We start from the raw sequence: 12,256 nt of genomic DNA, 5'->3' as shown, positions 1-12,256 counted from the left end.
TTCTCGCCCCAGCTCAGAGATTCTTGCCCCCCTCCCCTCCAGCCAGGCCCATCTCACCATCAGTGACAATGCACAAAGCCTGGATATGCCAGGCCGTAAAACACAATCTCTGTGAGCAGATGGCACACCAGACTAAGACGTCATAACACCGGCCCTGTGCCAGGCAGCAGAGGGAGGGTTGGAGCCTGCCAATCTGGAGTGAGCCGCTGATGCTGGGTACCCTGGGGCTACTTACTGTCTGAGTTCAGGAAGAGAAATGCTCTCTGGCGAGGATCTTCCTCTTCTTCATCCATCTTCATATACTTGTAAAACCCAAACCTGGGAGGGAGGGAGGGAAGGGAAGGAAAAGCAGGAGATGGAAGAGCATGTAGCTGAGTGCATGCATGCAAACATACACAAACACACACAAAAGCTGCATTTATGTTGCATGACAATAAACTGGGAGTCTCTTCCAAGCTGTAGGATCTCAACAGAGCTGAAATCTCCAGACTGAGTCTGCAAGAAAGACAAGTCTCAAGCTAGGCTACCACCTGCTGCTGCAAGCCAAGAGCTAGGTGGGACTTCTGTGCTTGGGAAACCCTAACAGTTTCCCTCCAGGTCTGTACCTGCATATATGCAGCAGAAGAGAGATTCTCCCTTACCTTCTGAAAAGAGGACAAATGTAGGGCTGCTGGGGAAGGAAGGGGAGAGAAGCCTGAGTCTCTGTGGTCTGCCAGCTCCCATTAAGTGTAGAGTCTGGGATGGCCTGAGCCAGCGGGTGCGGAGAGATGGTTGGGCAGGAGTGGGTTTAACCCAGGTCAGCACTGGCCCTATCTGCATATGTGTTGGGGGCCATGTCAAAAGGGTTTGGTCAGGTCTCAATCACCAGGAAATGGCTTGGTACGACAAGGACTATGCACCCTGCTGGCAGGCTCAGTTGAGTCCAGATCCATCCATCCCTGGATGCGCCCCTCTCCACAGCAGCAGCATCCTGGCATGGCAGCTGCTTGCCTTGCCCTGACAGCCCCTGTTTGGGCTTTGATTCCCTTGGGGGGTCTATGTGCCCAAGGCATTCAGGACTCTGTTTACAGCAGTTGCATGCCTAGGGGTTGTACTGACCATGTGTCCTAAAGGACAGCCTCCATTTAACCACAACTGCATCCCAGGGGCCCTGCCATCCCCACTGCCCATTCCCATGCCCCACACTTACTTCTCCAGGTACAGAGGGGACTCTCTGTAGAAGCACTTGTTCTCTGTCTCCATGTGGGTGAGACGGGTGAAGTCATTGGGATACACGAATGAGAGGTAGACCTGGGGAGCCAGGGACATCACTGAGAGTGGGCACGGGGTGGGTGGAGCAGGGAGGGGGGCCGGTCTCAGCCAGGGCAGTGGGGGCACATGTGGAGGAGGGAGGAGGATGGACCAAAGTGCCAGCAGAGGGTGCTCTTGGTTAGGACTCTGAGGCACCCATTGGCACAATCTCCTTAGGTGGGTGTGAAGCCTGTTGCTCATCACCCTGCGACCTGGTCTTTTTCGGAGGTGCTCTGATGAAGGCCTGGCACCAGAGGGGACCAGATCGAGAGGACAGACTCAGTGCTGGCATTGTGGCTTCCCAAAGCCACGTTGCAGCCTCCACCCCACAGCTTGGCTCTTGCTCTCCAGAAACATTTCCCCTTAGATTTTAACTCCAATAAAGAGTTGAACAGAAAGCCCTTTACCCTGCGAAGGGGCCTGGAGGTGGGGTGGTGCCTACGCATGAAACAGCACAGAGCTGGTATGAGAAACTAGATAGGGATGGAGGACAGTGTGGGAAGGGTGGCTGCTCTGTGGAGATGCAAGGTACTAGGAGGCCCAGACAATTGGAAGGTGTCTGGAATTCATCAGTGTGAGCTGGCAAGAGGCTGGCAGGGTGTGTTGGATCCTGATGCCTCTGCCTCTGGGACAGGGTGAGAGACTGTCAGCTTTTGTGGCCCAGGAAGGAAAGAAGTCTTTGTAAAGGGACGGCAAAGGACAGTACCATTTCCTGGGCCAGTTAGAGACCTCCGAGCCCTCTGCTTCTGTGCACCCTCTCCATCCCCCCGTAATCCTCCGTGCCAGGGAGACACTTACAAACTGTAGGCCCTGGTAGCGGGCAATAGGGAAATCCTTCACCACATAGGTGGGGCTGTAAGCGCAGGGCACCAGCACATTCTCCACACGGGACGCCTCAATCTGGGGAGCTGGGGGCAGGCAGTCAGGCAGTGCAACAGAAGGAAACCACAGCTCAGGCTACACTGCCAGTAACCAGGGACCCTCAGCCACTCCAACAGAGGAAACCTGGGCAGTTCCCTCTAGCCCAGCTAGCCAACCTGGGAGACTGTCCATCCCTTGCTAATCCACTGCAGGTTACTGCCTATGGGCTGACCCAGCAAAGACTGTCCCTTGTAGCCCAACCCATTCCCAACAACTGCCCATCATGGACTGTACCCTATAGCCCAGTCCAACCCAATCTGTCCAAATGCCCATCCCAGATACTCATCCATGCCATACTCACCCTGTTGGCCAGCTCCGTACATAGAACTCCCCATTCTCATACTGCCCCTTATAGATCAACCCCTTCCTAGACAGTCCTCCATAGCCCATTCCACCCATATTCATCCCAACCTGCTCCCTAAAACTCCCCACTCTGGCCCACCCACTGCATGGTGGTCCCCTGTAGACCTGTCCATCACAGATTACCTTCTAGGTTGCTCCTCACCGGGAGAGAGGTCTGGGAGAGGGAAGGGGGCCATTGGGCAGCTTTTCCTGCTCAGTCTTGTACCCTGTGCCTCCCTCCTCACATGACTAACAGCAGGTCTCCAACCCTAGAGGGGTCAATTCCCTACCTGCCTCAGCCTCGATTTCCTCATATACCCTTCCCAGCCACCTAAGGAGCCAAAAGCACTAGCTTCACTTACTGAGGAAGAAGGTGTCCCTGGGGTCGGATCTGAGCATATCAGCCCCATGCTCATCCCTCTGCGTCTCCCAGAAGTAGCTCCCAGTATGGCTTGCATGGGACTGTGGGATGTGGTCCACCTGGTTCATCTTCAGAGTGGATTCATCTGAAGGAGGCAAAACACAGAGAGTGCACACAGGCCAGTGGTCAGGGGTCTCTGCTCAGCTCTTGGTGAGCCAGGCTGCGGGGGTTCCTGATGCAGCTAGCCACTTTCTTGAGAGCGACTCCCTTGGGAACTCCAGCCCCTGGGTGCTCCTGAGGGACCACCTCAGCTCCAGGATCCTGAGAGGGATGTGCCCCAGCCCGCAACCCCAAGTCACACCCTGCCTATAAAAGTCTCTGCCTAGACTGTGGAGCTGGTTAGCAAGAAGAGGGGGCTCTCCCCTCCCTTCCTGGTAGCGCTGGCTCTGTTAAGTCTCTCCCCTCACAGGTTAACCTGCAAGGCTGACAGAAGACATAAATAGTGCCAAGATAGCAGCTCAAATGGCAGGGACACATTACATCCAATGTATGGCTGGCACAGAAGGGCAGACAGCCAGAGGCCCAATAGTTAATAAACCCAGCTAACTCTGGACACCATTGGTGATGCTGTGACTCAGCTCCCACTCCTGGCTCCCATTCGGTGCTTCGGCACAGGGTCACACCCATCAATGATCGTCCGAGCAAATGTGTAGGATAACTGGCAAGAATTCACCTCCCCCTCCCCGGGAAGAAAATGTTCCGCTCTGGAAAGAACATGCTCCCTGCTCACCAGGCTACAGGGAACATCACTTGTGCCTGCAAGGAATGATACGCCACATCAATTAAGTGCTGCCTCCTCCTAATGTCATGTTTATCAGACAAGCCCGACTGTTTGCACAGAGCTGTGCTGGCTTATTGAGATGGCTGCCCACAGAGGGCTGGGAAACCAGAGACGCTGTCTCCTCCCCCAGCCTCTGCTTCCCGCTATGGAGCAGGGTGTGATATCCCCACTTACGCAGCTTGGTAGAGGGTATGGAATGGGGAATGCCTGGAACATAGTCAAATGGTACATGCATCCGAAAACACCTTCTCCACCATGACTGTGGGCAGTGCCCTCATATACTGCCTGCCTGCATGTCCATGTCTTGCCAGTGCCCCAAGGTGGACATCCACTCACAGTGGAGAACAGGAAGGAGAGGCAAAGGTCAAAGTACAGGTCTGGAAGACAGGAGATGTGTATTCAAATCCAGCCTCTACCATGGACTTCATAGATTTCATAGACATTTGGGTGGAAGGGACCCCCAAGTCCAGCCCCCTGCTCCAGGGGCAGAAAGTCAGCAGGGATCATAGGATCCCAGCAAGATAAACATCAATTCTAGGACAAGAACTCTACTGATTACCACAGCACTCATCCAAGTTGCATGTGATGCTGGAAAGATTTCATAGATTTCATAGACATTTGGACTTCCTGGGCAAGTCACAGGACATGGTGTTTTCAAACGTAAGGTCCTAATGAGAGGGTGGAGGTACAGCTGTCTAGCACAGCGGGGATCAACCTTTTTGGCAGGTGCGTCACAGATAAGCAATGTGAACTCCCTAAGGGCCACTGCAATTGCCTTCTCCTGCCTGATCTGTTGCTCTGCTTTCTGTTCCCTGCTCTATGTTCCCTGCCCTATCTACTGCTTTGCTTCCTGCTGCTATATTCTCTGCTCCTGCTCCAATCCACTGCATAGCACACACAGACACTGCCAATGCCACTTGTAATGCATATGCCACAGGGTGGCCACCCCTGATCTAACACTATGGACAGATGAACAGATTATACCAAGCTAGCATGGGACTTACCATGCCTCAGCTGTTTGGCAGTAACTGTTTCCATAGTAACTGAGTCCACACTTACCTGCAGTAAGTGGAATCTAAACTGTGATAACTTAGGTGTGTTTCGTTCAGGAGGACACTGCTTCCACTTGCAGGGATGGACATACCAAACAATTACTATGGAGCAGCTGACACACAGCAAAGCCTCACCCCATCCCATTTAACTCAGCGTCATATCTGTTTGTATGCCTAACCCTTAGATTTGTCGCATGCCTTTTGTGTATTCAGTGTCCCCCAAATGTTCACACAGCTTCCACTTGCCCATGGAAGGCCAGGTCCCTACATCTTGTTGGAATCACTGGCAGCTGTACCCTGCTTTGGTGACCTGACTAGCAAGTTATACTCTCAATGCCAGCCTGAAAACACACCAGCCTTTTAAGGTGAGCAACTGCTACGACGCCTTCCCACGTTTGTTCCCTGGGACCTAATAACATGCTCCGTGCTGTATGCCTCAGCCTTGGGATTTGAATACCAAACCAAATCTAATAATGACAATCATAAAGAAACGGAACGACTGTTTTCAGAGCCAGCGGCTCTCACTGTGATTACAGCACTCAGGGGCAGAGTCAAAGGGAAGGGGCTGTTCCGCTTAGTGGAAGCACTCACAGACTCTAATTCCCAGGGTCACACAGTGGAATTAAGCTTTAAGCGATCTTTCATGCAACTTCCCCATCTGAAGGGAGGCCGGTGTATATGGGAGGTTAATACCACCAGAACATCACTCCCTTCCCTTGTTTTATTTTGCAATCTTGTGGTGGATTCACTTAAAATCCTGAGAGTGATATTTGTCGGCACTCAGCCTAGTGCTAGATGAACCCAGCATAGTAACGTAGAGAAACCAGGGCACAGGAGAAGCACCTGTAGGAAGGTCACCTTTTTACTGCTTATATCTATATATATATATAGATATATTCAGGAAGCCCTGAGTTGCATCTACTTAACTGACTGGCAGGTGCAAGTCTGCAACATCGCAGAGTCAAGAAAGCTATGGGGAAGCAAGCAGGCATGAGCCCAGTTTGCCAACTGGCAGTGCAGATCCTGAACCCCATGCATAGATGGCAGGGTACAAAATGGACCATGGGTAGGTGGGAGTCCAGGCACCCAGCTGATGCATGTGGGGATACTTGGTGGGTTGGAGGGATCATCTGACCAGGAAGGTGATCTGACTAAAATTTCCATCATCCATTCAAAGCAGGAGCAAAGGGATTCCCTTTGTATCATGGGTAAAGGGTTGTACCTGTCACAGCTAGGTTGTACTCCCTGGAAACAATCTGCATTACACATCCCCACTGGCCATGTCTGCTCTGACCCATACCCTCCTCTACTCACTCCAGTGCAGCTCAGTCCTCTTCAGTTGTCAGCCTTCTGGGATCAATGGTGTTCGCCTTGAACAAGGGGTCTCCTCAGACACACCCATGTCCAGAGCTCCTTCTCTCCTCCCGCTAGGAAGCATTGCCATTGTCCATCCAGTAATATGAGAACACAGCACGAGATAGGCCTGTCCTCACAGGACGTGTCATGTTGTGAAGGGCCCATGTGTGGAAATGATTAATCCAGGATGCAGAGCTCACAAGATCTACTGAGATCCAAAAAGATCCCTACCTGCCTATAGGTGTAGGGCAATGAGGGGAAGCTGGACATTTCTGCAACATCTTTATGAACAGGTGTGTGACTGCCTCCCTGTGGCCTTTGTATTGCTACCCACAGGGTATAAAGGAGCTGAATTTTCCTCAGGCACCAGGGAGCAAGGGAGACCAGTGAGTGGACATCAGCTTTTAGTGGCTGGCAGGCAAGCAAAAGAGAACACAGAGAACCAGATTGATTTCAACGTGAAACACAGAACTGCAGTGGAGCTCTTGGTCTTCAGAGCTCTCCAGGTGGTACAAAGTGGGAGAGGAGAGACATCCTGAGTGCTCTGGGGCGGGGAGGCAAGCAATACTGGTATCATGGAGGGGCATGACAGCTTTGCTGTATTACAGTGCTTCCCAAACTTGTCCTCAGCATGACCCCATTTCCTCAGCATGGCCCCTCACTCCCAACCCACAGCCCCCCACCCCCAGCAATCCCATCTGTTGTGACCCCATTTGGGATCACAATTCACAGTTTGGGAACCGCTGCTTTAACATCTTAGTCTTGGCTCCATTGCAATTGGCCAATACATGGCAGCTGGGCTTATGTTACTGTGCCCCATGTCATGGCAGGCTGCACTGATCCCTCACAGGCAAAGTATCTAGCAGGAGTTGACGTACTTTTTGGACTGGCTGGGCAAGTCACAGGGAACTACAGTGACAGTGCTGCAGCCAGTGACCCTGTCTTGGGGATGCAGAGACCTGGGGTCTAGCCACTATAGGGCTACAATCCATGGTTGCTTATAGAAAGGCCAGAGGAATGGCATTTCCTGCAAATCCATGACAATCACTTCATAATATTTCACTCCTAGAGGAACAGAAGGCACCTAAACACAACCAAAGAGGCCTCTGGCCAGCTATTCCTGAAGGCTCCAGAACACTGCAACTAGCATGTCATTGCCAGCTGGGCAGGACCAGACAGGAGAATCCTCTTGCTTCTCAGAGGGTCAGAGTCACCTGCCTGGGCCTCCTCCAAAGCCCTCACCATCCAAGCCCTCATTATGTGACAATATTAGCCAATGGCTGGCTCACCTCACAGTGGCTACAGTCAAGCTGTACCTGCAATAGAGTAGCAGTAGCCACTGATTCAGTGGGCAGGGCAGGAGAGTAGGACTCCTGTCATGCTAGGTACCCACAGGTTCTGAGGGGCATGGAGAGAGGCAGGGGTGTCCCCAAAAGCAAAGAGTTTGATCAATTGCTGCAGACAGGCTGAGCAACCCCTCCTTGCTGAACAACAGGGGAAGGATACAGATGGCCCTGCTCTCTGTAACAAATGAGGAACATCCGGCTTCTCCCTATGAGAGCTGGTTCCTCCAACTCACACATCCCCCTCTTCCTGGTCTCCCTCCAGAGCAGCCAGCTGAGAGAATGGTGACAGCACCTGTCCGTCTGCAGTCACCCATCATGGGGAGGAAGCAGGGGCGTTAGGGGCCAAACGAGACCTCCACACTGACAGGTAGCATCTGAGGGAATATACATGTGTGCACCATCCAACTTTCCAGCACAAATACCCACCCTGCTGTGCCTGATCTGTCTTTTACCTATTGATCATAGCCCCTTAATGTGCATGGAACTATAGGGCCCATCTCTGTTACCTTCCAGAGCAGGCTTCATTCCCAGCCCTGTGTGTATTGAGTGCAGGGGTAGGATCCATTCATCACAAGGCTCCTGCTGCCAGGCTGTCTAGGGTGGAAGGCAGAAGATCTATAGATTTAATTAAACTCTGCACCATCCATCCCCACTTACAAGACAGGCCATCGTCACTCAGGGTCAGGGCTATGAGCTGAGAGGTTTGCCTGGCTGCTATTCTCAGCTTCCCTTTGTCTTGTTAGGAAGCTATGAGATGGGACGGCATGGGCCCTGGAGAAGTCACCTTTACCCAGAGAGGGGAGCATCTCTGGGCATGGATGGAAGTAACTGAAGCAATTGGAGTGGGTTTGGAAACGTTTCAAAAAGGAACCTTTCAGATTGGGGACACATGTACAGCCTCTGGCTGGAATGTTTCAAAATTTCCAGCTGGGGATGGTACAGGGGGTGGAAGATGTCTTTGGAAGTAGGGGAGGGTGGTGGCGTAGAGGGCTGTCTGGCTCCCCTCACTTTCTAGCCAATCCTCTCCACCCCTATCATCAGAGCAGAGAGGTAGAAAGGACTGGGGCTTAAAAGGCCAGCATCAGTGGCAGCAGGCCCCTGAGTGCAAAACCAGGGAGTGGGACTCAGTTGCTAAACAGTCCGGCAGGCTATCACCCAACCCACAGACTGTCTATGTGGCTCTCCCTCCCTCCCCTGTAGAGGGTGGGTGAGAGCAGAGCACTGCAGGGATCTCCTTTTTCAGCAAAGTAAATGCTTGGATGAGTGAAGGGAATGCTGTGGATATAGTGTATCTGGACTTCACCAAGGCTTTTGACAAGGTCTGACATGACCTTCTTATAAACAAATCAGAGAAATGTGGGCTAGACAAAACTACTGTAAGATGGACAGAAAACTGGCTCAATAGCCATAAGCAAAGGGTAATTATAAATGGTCCATGTCAGAATGGCAGGAGGTTTTGAGTGGAGTCCCACAGGGGTCTGTTCTGGGCCCAGTGTTGTTCAATATCTTTATTAAGGATTTGGATGCTGGCATAGAAACCTTCTTGAGTAAATCTGCAGACAACATGAAATGGAAGGATTGTGAATATGCTGGGGGACAGAAATGCAATTCAGAAGGATCCTGACAGACTGGAAAGCTGGGCTACAGCTAACAGGATGAAGTTCATTGCCGACAAATGTAAAGTGCTAGAAGAATCAAAAATAAAAATACAAAATGGGTGAAACTTGGCTGGATGGCAGTGCTATAGGGAGATTTAGGAGTCTTGGTGGGCACAGACTCAAAATGAGCCTGCAGTGTGATGTGGTTTTGGGATGCATCAATACAAGCATTAGGTGCAAGACACAGAAGATGATAATACCTCTTTACTAGCACTGGTTAGGCCTCATCTAGAGTACTGTGTGCCATTTTGAGTTCCACATTTAAAAAAAAACATGGAGAAGATAGAATCCAGAGGTGGATGACAACAAATGATAAAAGACTTGGAAGACAACTCATATGAGGAGGGGTTGAAGGAGCTAGGCATGTTTGGCTTGTGAAAAAGGCACTTAAGAGGGATGTGATAGCAGTCTTCAAATATCTGAAGAGCTTCCATAAAGAAGAGGGATAACACAGTTTCTTGTTGTAGAGAGCAGGACATGGAGCAATGGCTTGATGTTGCAGCAAAGCAGGTTTAGATTGGATATCAGGAAAAACTTCTTCACTGTTAGAACAGTGAGGCAGTGAAATAGACTGCCTGGGGAATTTTAGGACTCTCCATCACTGGAGGTGTTCAAGAAGGGGTTGGACAAGCATTGGTCAGGGAAGATCTAGGAGTAGCTATGCCTATACTCTTCTGTGAGCATTTCCCTTGCTTCTGGGCTTTGCTGGTTGCCACAGCCACACTATATAGCTTCCAAAAACGGGTCCTTTATTCAAAGCCCTCCAGAAAAATCTAGCCTTTTCCTCTTCAGGCTAAAAAAAACCATGCCTTATTCCAGATTGTAAAACAAAACAGTGCCTATCTTCCACAGGACCCTTCTGCTCCCCTGCCCTTTTTCAGATAGCCCTTTCAATGTTCCCAGCTGCAGATCCATCCAGAAGCCTGATCCCTTTCACTTGCACCTCATCGGCAAGCAGGACTTTTTAGATCCTTAAAGGATCTATGTCTTGTTACAGCATGTTCTGCATTTGCACTGCCACATCTGTTGCAGTTGCATGCACGTTTGCCTAATTTCATGGCCGCCTCTACACATTGGTGTCCACACAAATGCACATGCTTTTGTGCATCATCGTACATGGCACATGTATAGACCACCATCCCCGTGACATGCAGCTTTGTGAATGGGCTATGAACACATCCCTGGCGCCTAAATGCCTCTATAAGAGACATATGTTCACAGAGGGACAAGTGGAACAAGCAGGGAGGGCAGCAGCCCAATGTGGGGAGCCTTACCTGTGTAGAGTGAGATGTAAGGGGAGTCGATCACCTCGAACTTCAAACTGGGGAGGAAAACTCGCCACTGGAAGAGGGGGAGAAAAAAGAGAATGAGAGCTGTGGCCAGGGAAGATGGAGTGCTGCTCTGCCCTCCTTGCCCGGCAGAAATCCCAAGGGAGATCTGGTGTGCTGGCAGGAAGCCTACAGCTTCAGCAGCTGATGACTGCCAGGCAGCTGCAGGGCCTCCACACACCTGCTCACCCTTGGGATGCTTCCCAGTGCCAAGCAGCAGGAAGCAGCTGTACCCAGTCCTCCCCCTACTGAAATCTGTGGGGAATGACACAGGAAACAAATGCGCCGCACCACAACAAATGCGCTGCAAACACAAATGCACCGCGCAAAAAAAAAGTCGGATTAAAATTTTCAGGCGCTTGACATTAATGCCAGTTTCATCTACACATGCCCCTAGACACCAGACCCTCCCCAGGCCTGGCTATGAGAGAAGCAAGGTAGGGGAGGTGCTGGTGAGAGGTAGGTGCTCCAAATTGTGGAAGGTTATCATTCTCTAGATTTTCTGGTGCAAATCCGTGGTGACTCCTGACCAGCATTCAAGCCACACCTAGCCTAGGGGTTTTTTTTGCATTGATGTAGTTCCCTATGCACTGCTACATGCTGGGGCTTGCACTGGACAGGAATTCCCAGTAATTTATCAGGGCATTTCTGCACACACTGGTACAACATCCACCAGAGAGCTTTGCCCTGAGGCAGCTGTGTACATGTGGTCATTTGGGCGCAAGTCTCCCTCCTGTGGACAAGCCCCTACACACTGTTGTGTCAGGAGCCTTCAACAGAAGCTGATGGAAATGGCTCCAAATTTACCCTGGCATAAATGCAGGGCCAGGGATTTATAGCTAGGGATCTTGATATGCTGGACCCAACAAGACAAATACCTTTGTGACAATGAATCCACCTGCCCAGGCTGGGGAATTGCTACTGCCAAAGCAGTTTTAATCTGCATGCTGTGGTGTGTGAGCTTATGTCTACCTCTTTGGGTTTCACACATGCACAAAAGTTGTAGTTGGTTCTGTGCTGGGTTTCACACACACGCACGCACACACACACACATATGCATGCACGCACGCACGCACGCACAGATACACACACACACACACACAGAGTTCTGCGCTGCCTATCTCTCCCTGTGAGTTGCCATGTTGAGTGATGGCTGAAGAGAGAGAAGCACCCCATGGGTGCATGTGTGCATGTGTGTGCATGCATATGTGCGTGTGTGCGTGGTGTCTGCCTAGCTATTACATCTTACACCTCCAGAGGAGACAACGCCTTGTGTAAAACAAGCTTATTTTCCCTGCCTGTGCCAGGGACTTCACAAGGAGGCCAGCAAGTAGAGAGGAAGGGAGGGGGCATCATTTGTGGTGAATGGCTTGCCTTTCCTTTCAGCTCAGGAAAGGGAATGAATGGAGTCTCTTTAAAAAAGGCTAGCATTTCACCTCAAGCAGCCCTCAGTGCTGGCAAGGCTTCCATGAAAGGAGCGGGGCTGTGCTGAGAGGAATCAAAATGAGATGGAGTCCCTTAGAGACAAGGAACATTTTATCTCGAGGAGAAGGCATCTAAGATGTTTCCAGCTAGCAAAGCCCCTCACTTGAAATGAAGGCACTGAAACGAATCCTAGCTAAAGGGAAGTTTCTCTCTCAAGAACCACACAACAGCTCATAGCAGATTCTTTTTCCTTCTTGACTTTTTCCCTCCTCCCCTCTCTTCAGGGTGATCCAGATAGGCAGAAAATATCATGTCTTAGCTTTCCAGCCGCTCCTT

At 51.0% G+C, this 12,256-nt stretch overlaps 1 protein-coding gene across 1 annotated transcript in view; it reads right to left on the bottom strand.

Annotated features, from left to right (window-relative positions):
• B4GALNT4 (beta-1,4-N-acetyl-galactosaminyltransferase 4) overlaps nucleotides 1-12,256 on the bottom strand; it is a 52,915-nt gene that overhangs the window by 11,361 nt on the left and 29,298 nt on the right. Inside the window, exons 9-13 of the mRNA XM_006019207.2 lie at nucleotides 10,442-10,508; nucleotides 2,916-3,059; nucleotides 2,089-2,198; nucleotides 1,190-1,290; nucleotides 236-318 (exon numbers count right to left, since the gene is read on the bottom strand). Of these exons, the coding sequence (XP_006019269.1) occupies nucleotides 236-318; nucleotides 1,190-1,290; nucleotides 2,089-2,198; nucleotides 2,916-3,059; nucleotides 10,442-10,508 (505 nt within the window). The remainder of the gene's footprint in view (nucleotides 1-235; nucleotides 319-1,189; nucleotides 1,291-2,088; nucleotides 2,199-2,915; nucleotides 3,060-10,441; nucleotides 10,509-12,256) is intronic.

This window comes from Alligator sinensis, unplaced genomic scaffold (genome assembly GCF_000455745.1).
Source record: "Alligator sinensis unplaced genomic scaffold, ASM45574v1 scaffold907_1, whole genome shotgun sequence".
Classification (NCBI taxonomy): Eukaryota; Metazoa; Chordata; order Crocodylia; family Alligatoridae; genus Alligator; species Alligator sinensis.
This window is presented reverse-complemented; position numbering and strand designations above follow the sequence as displayed.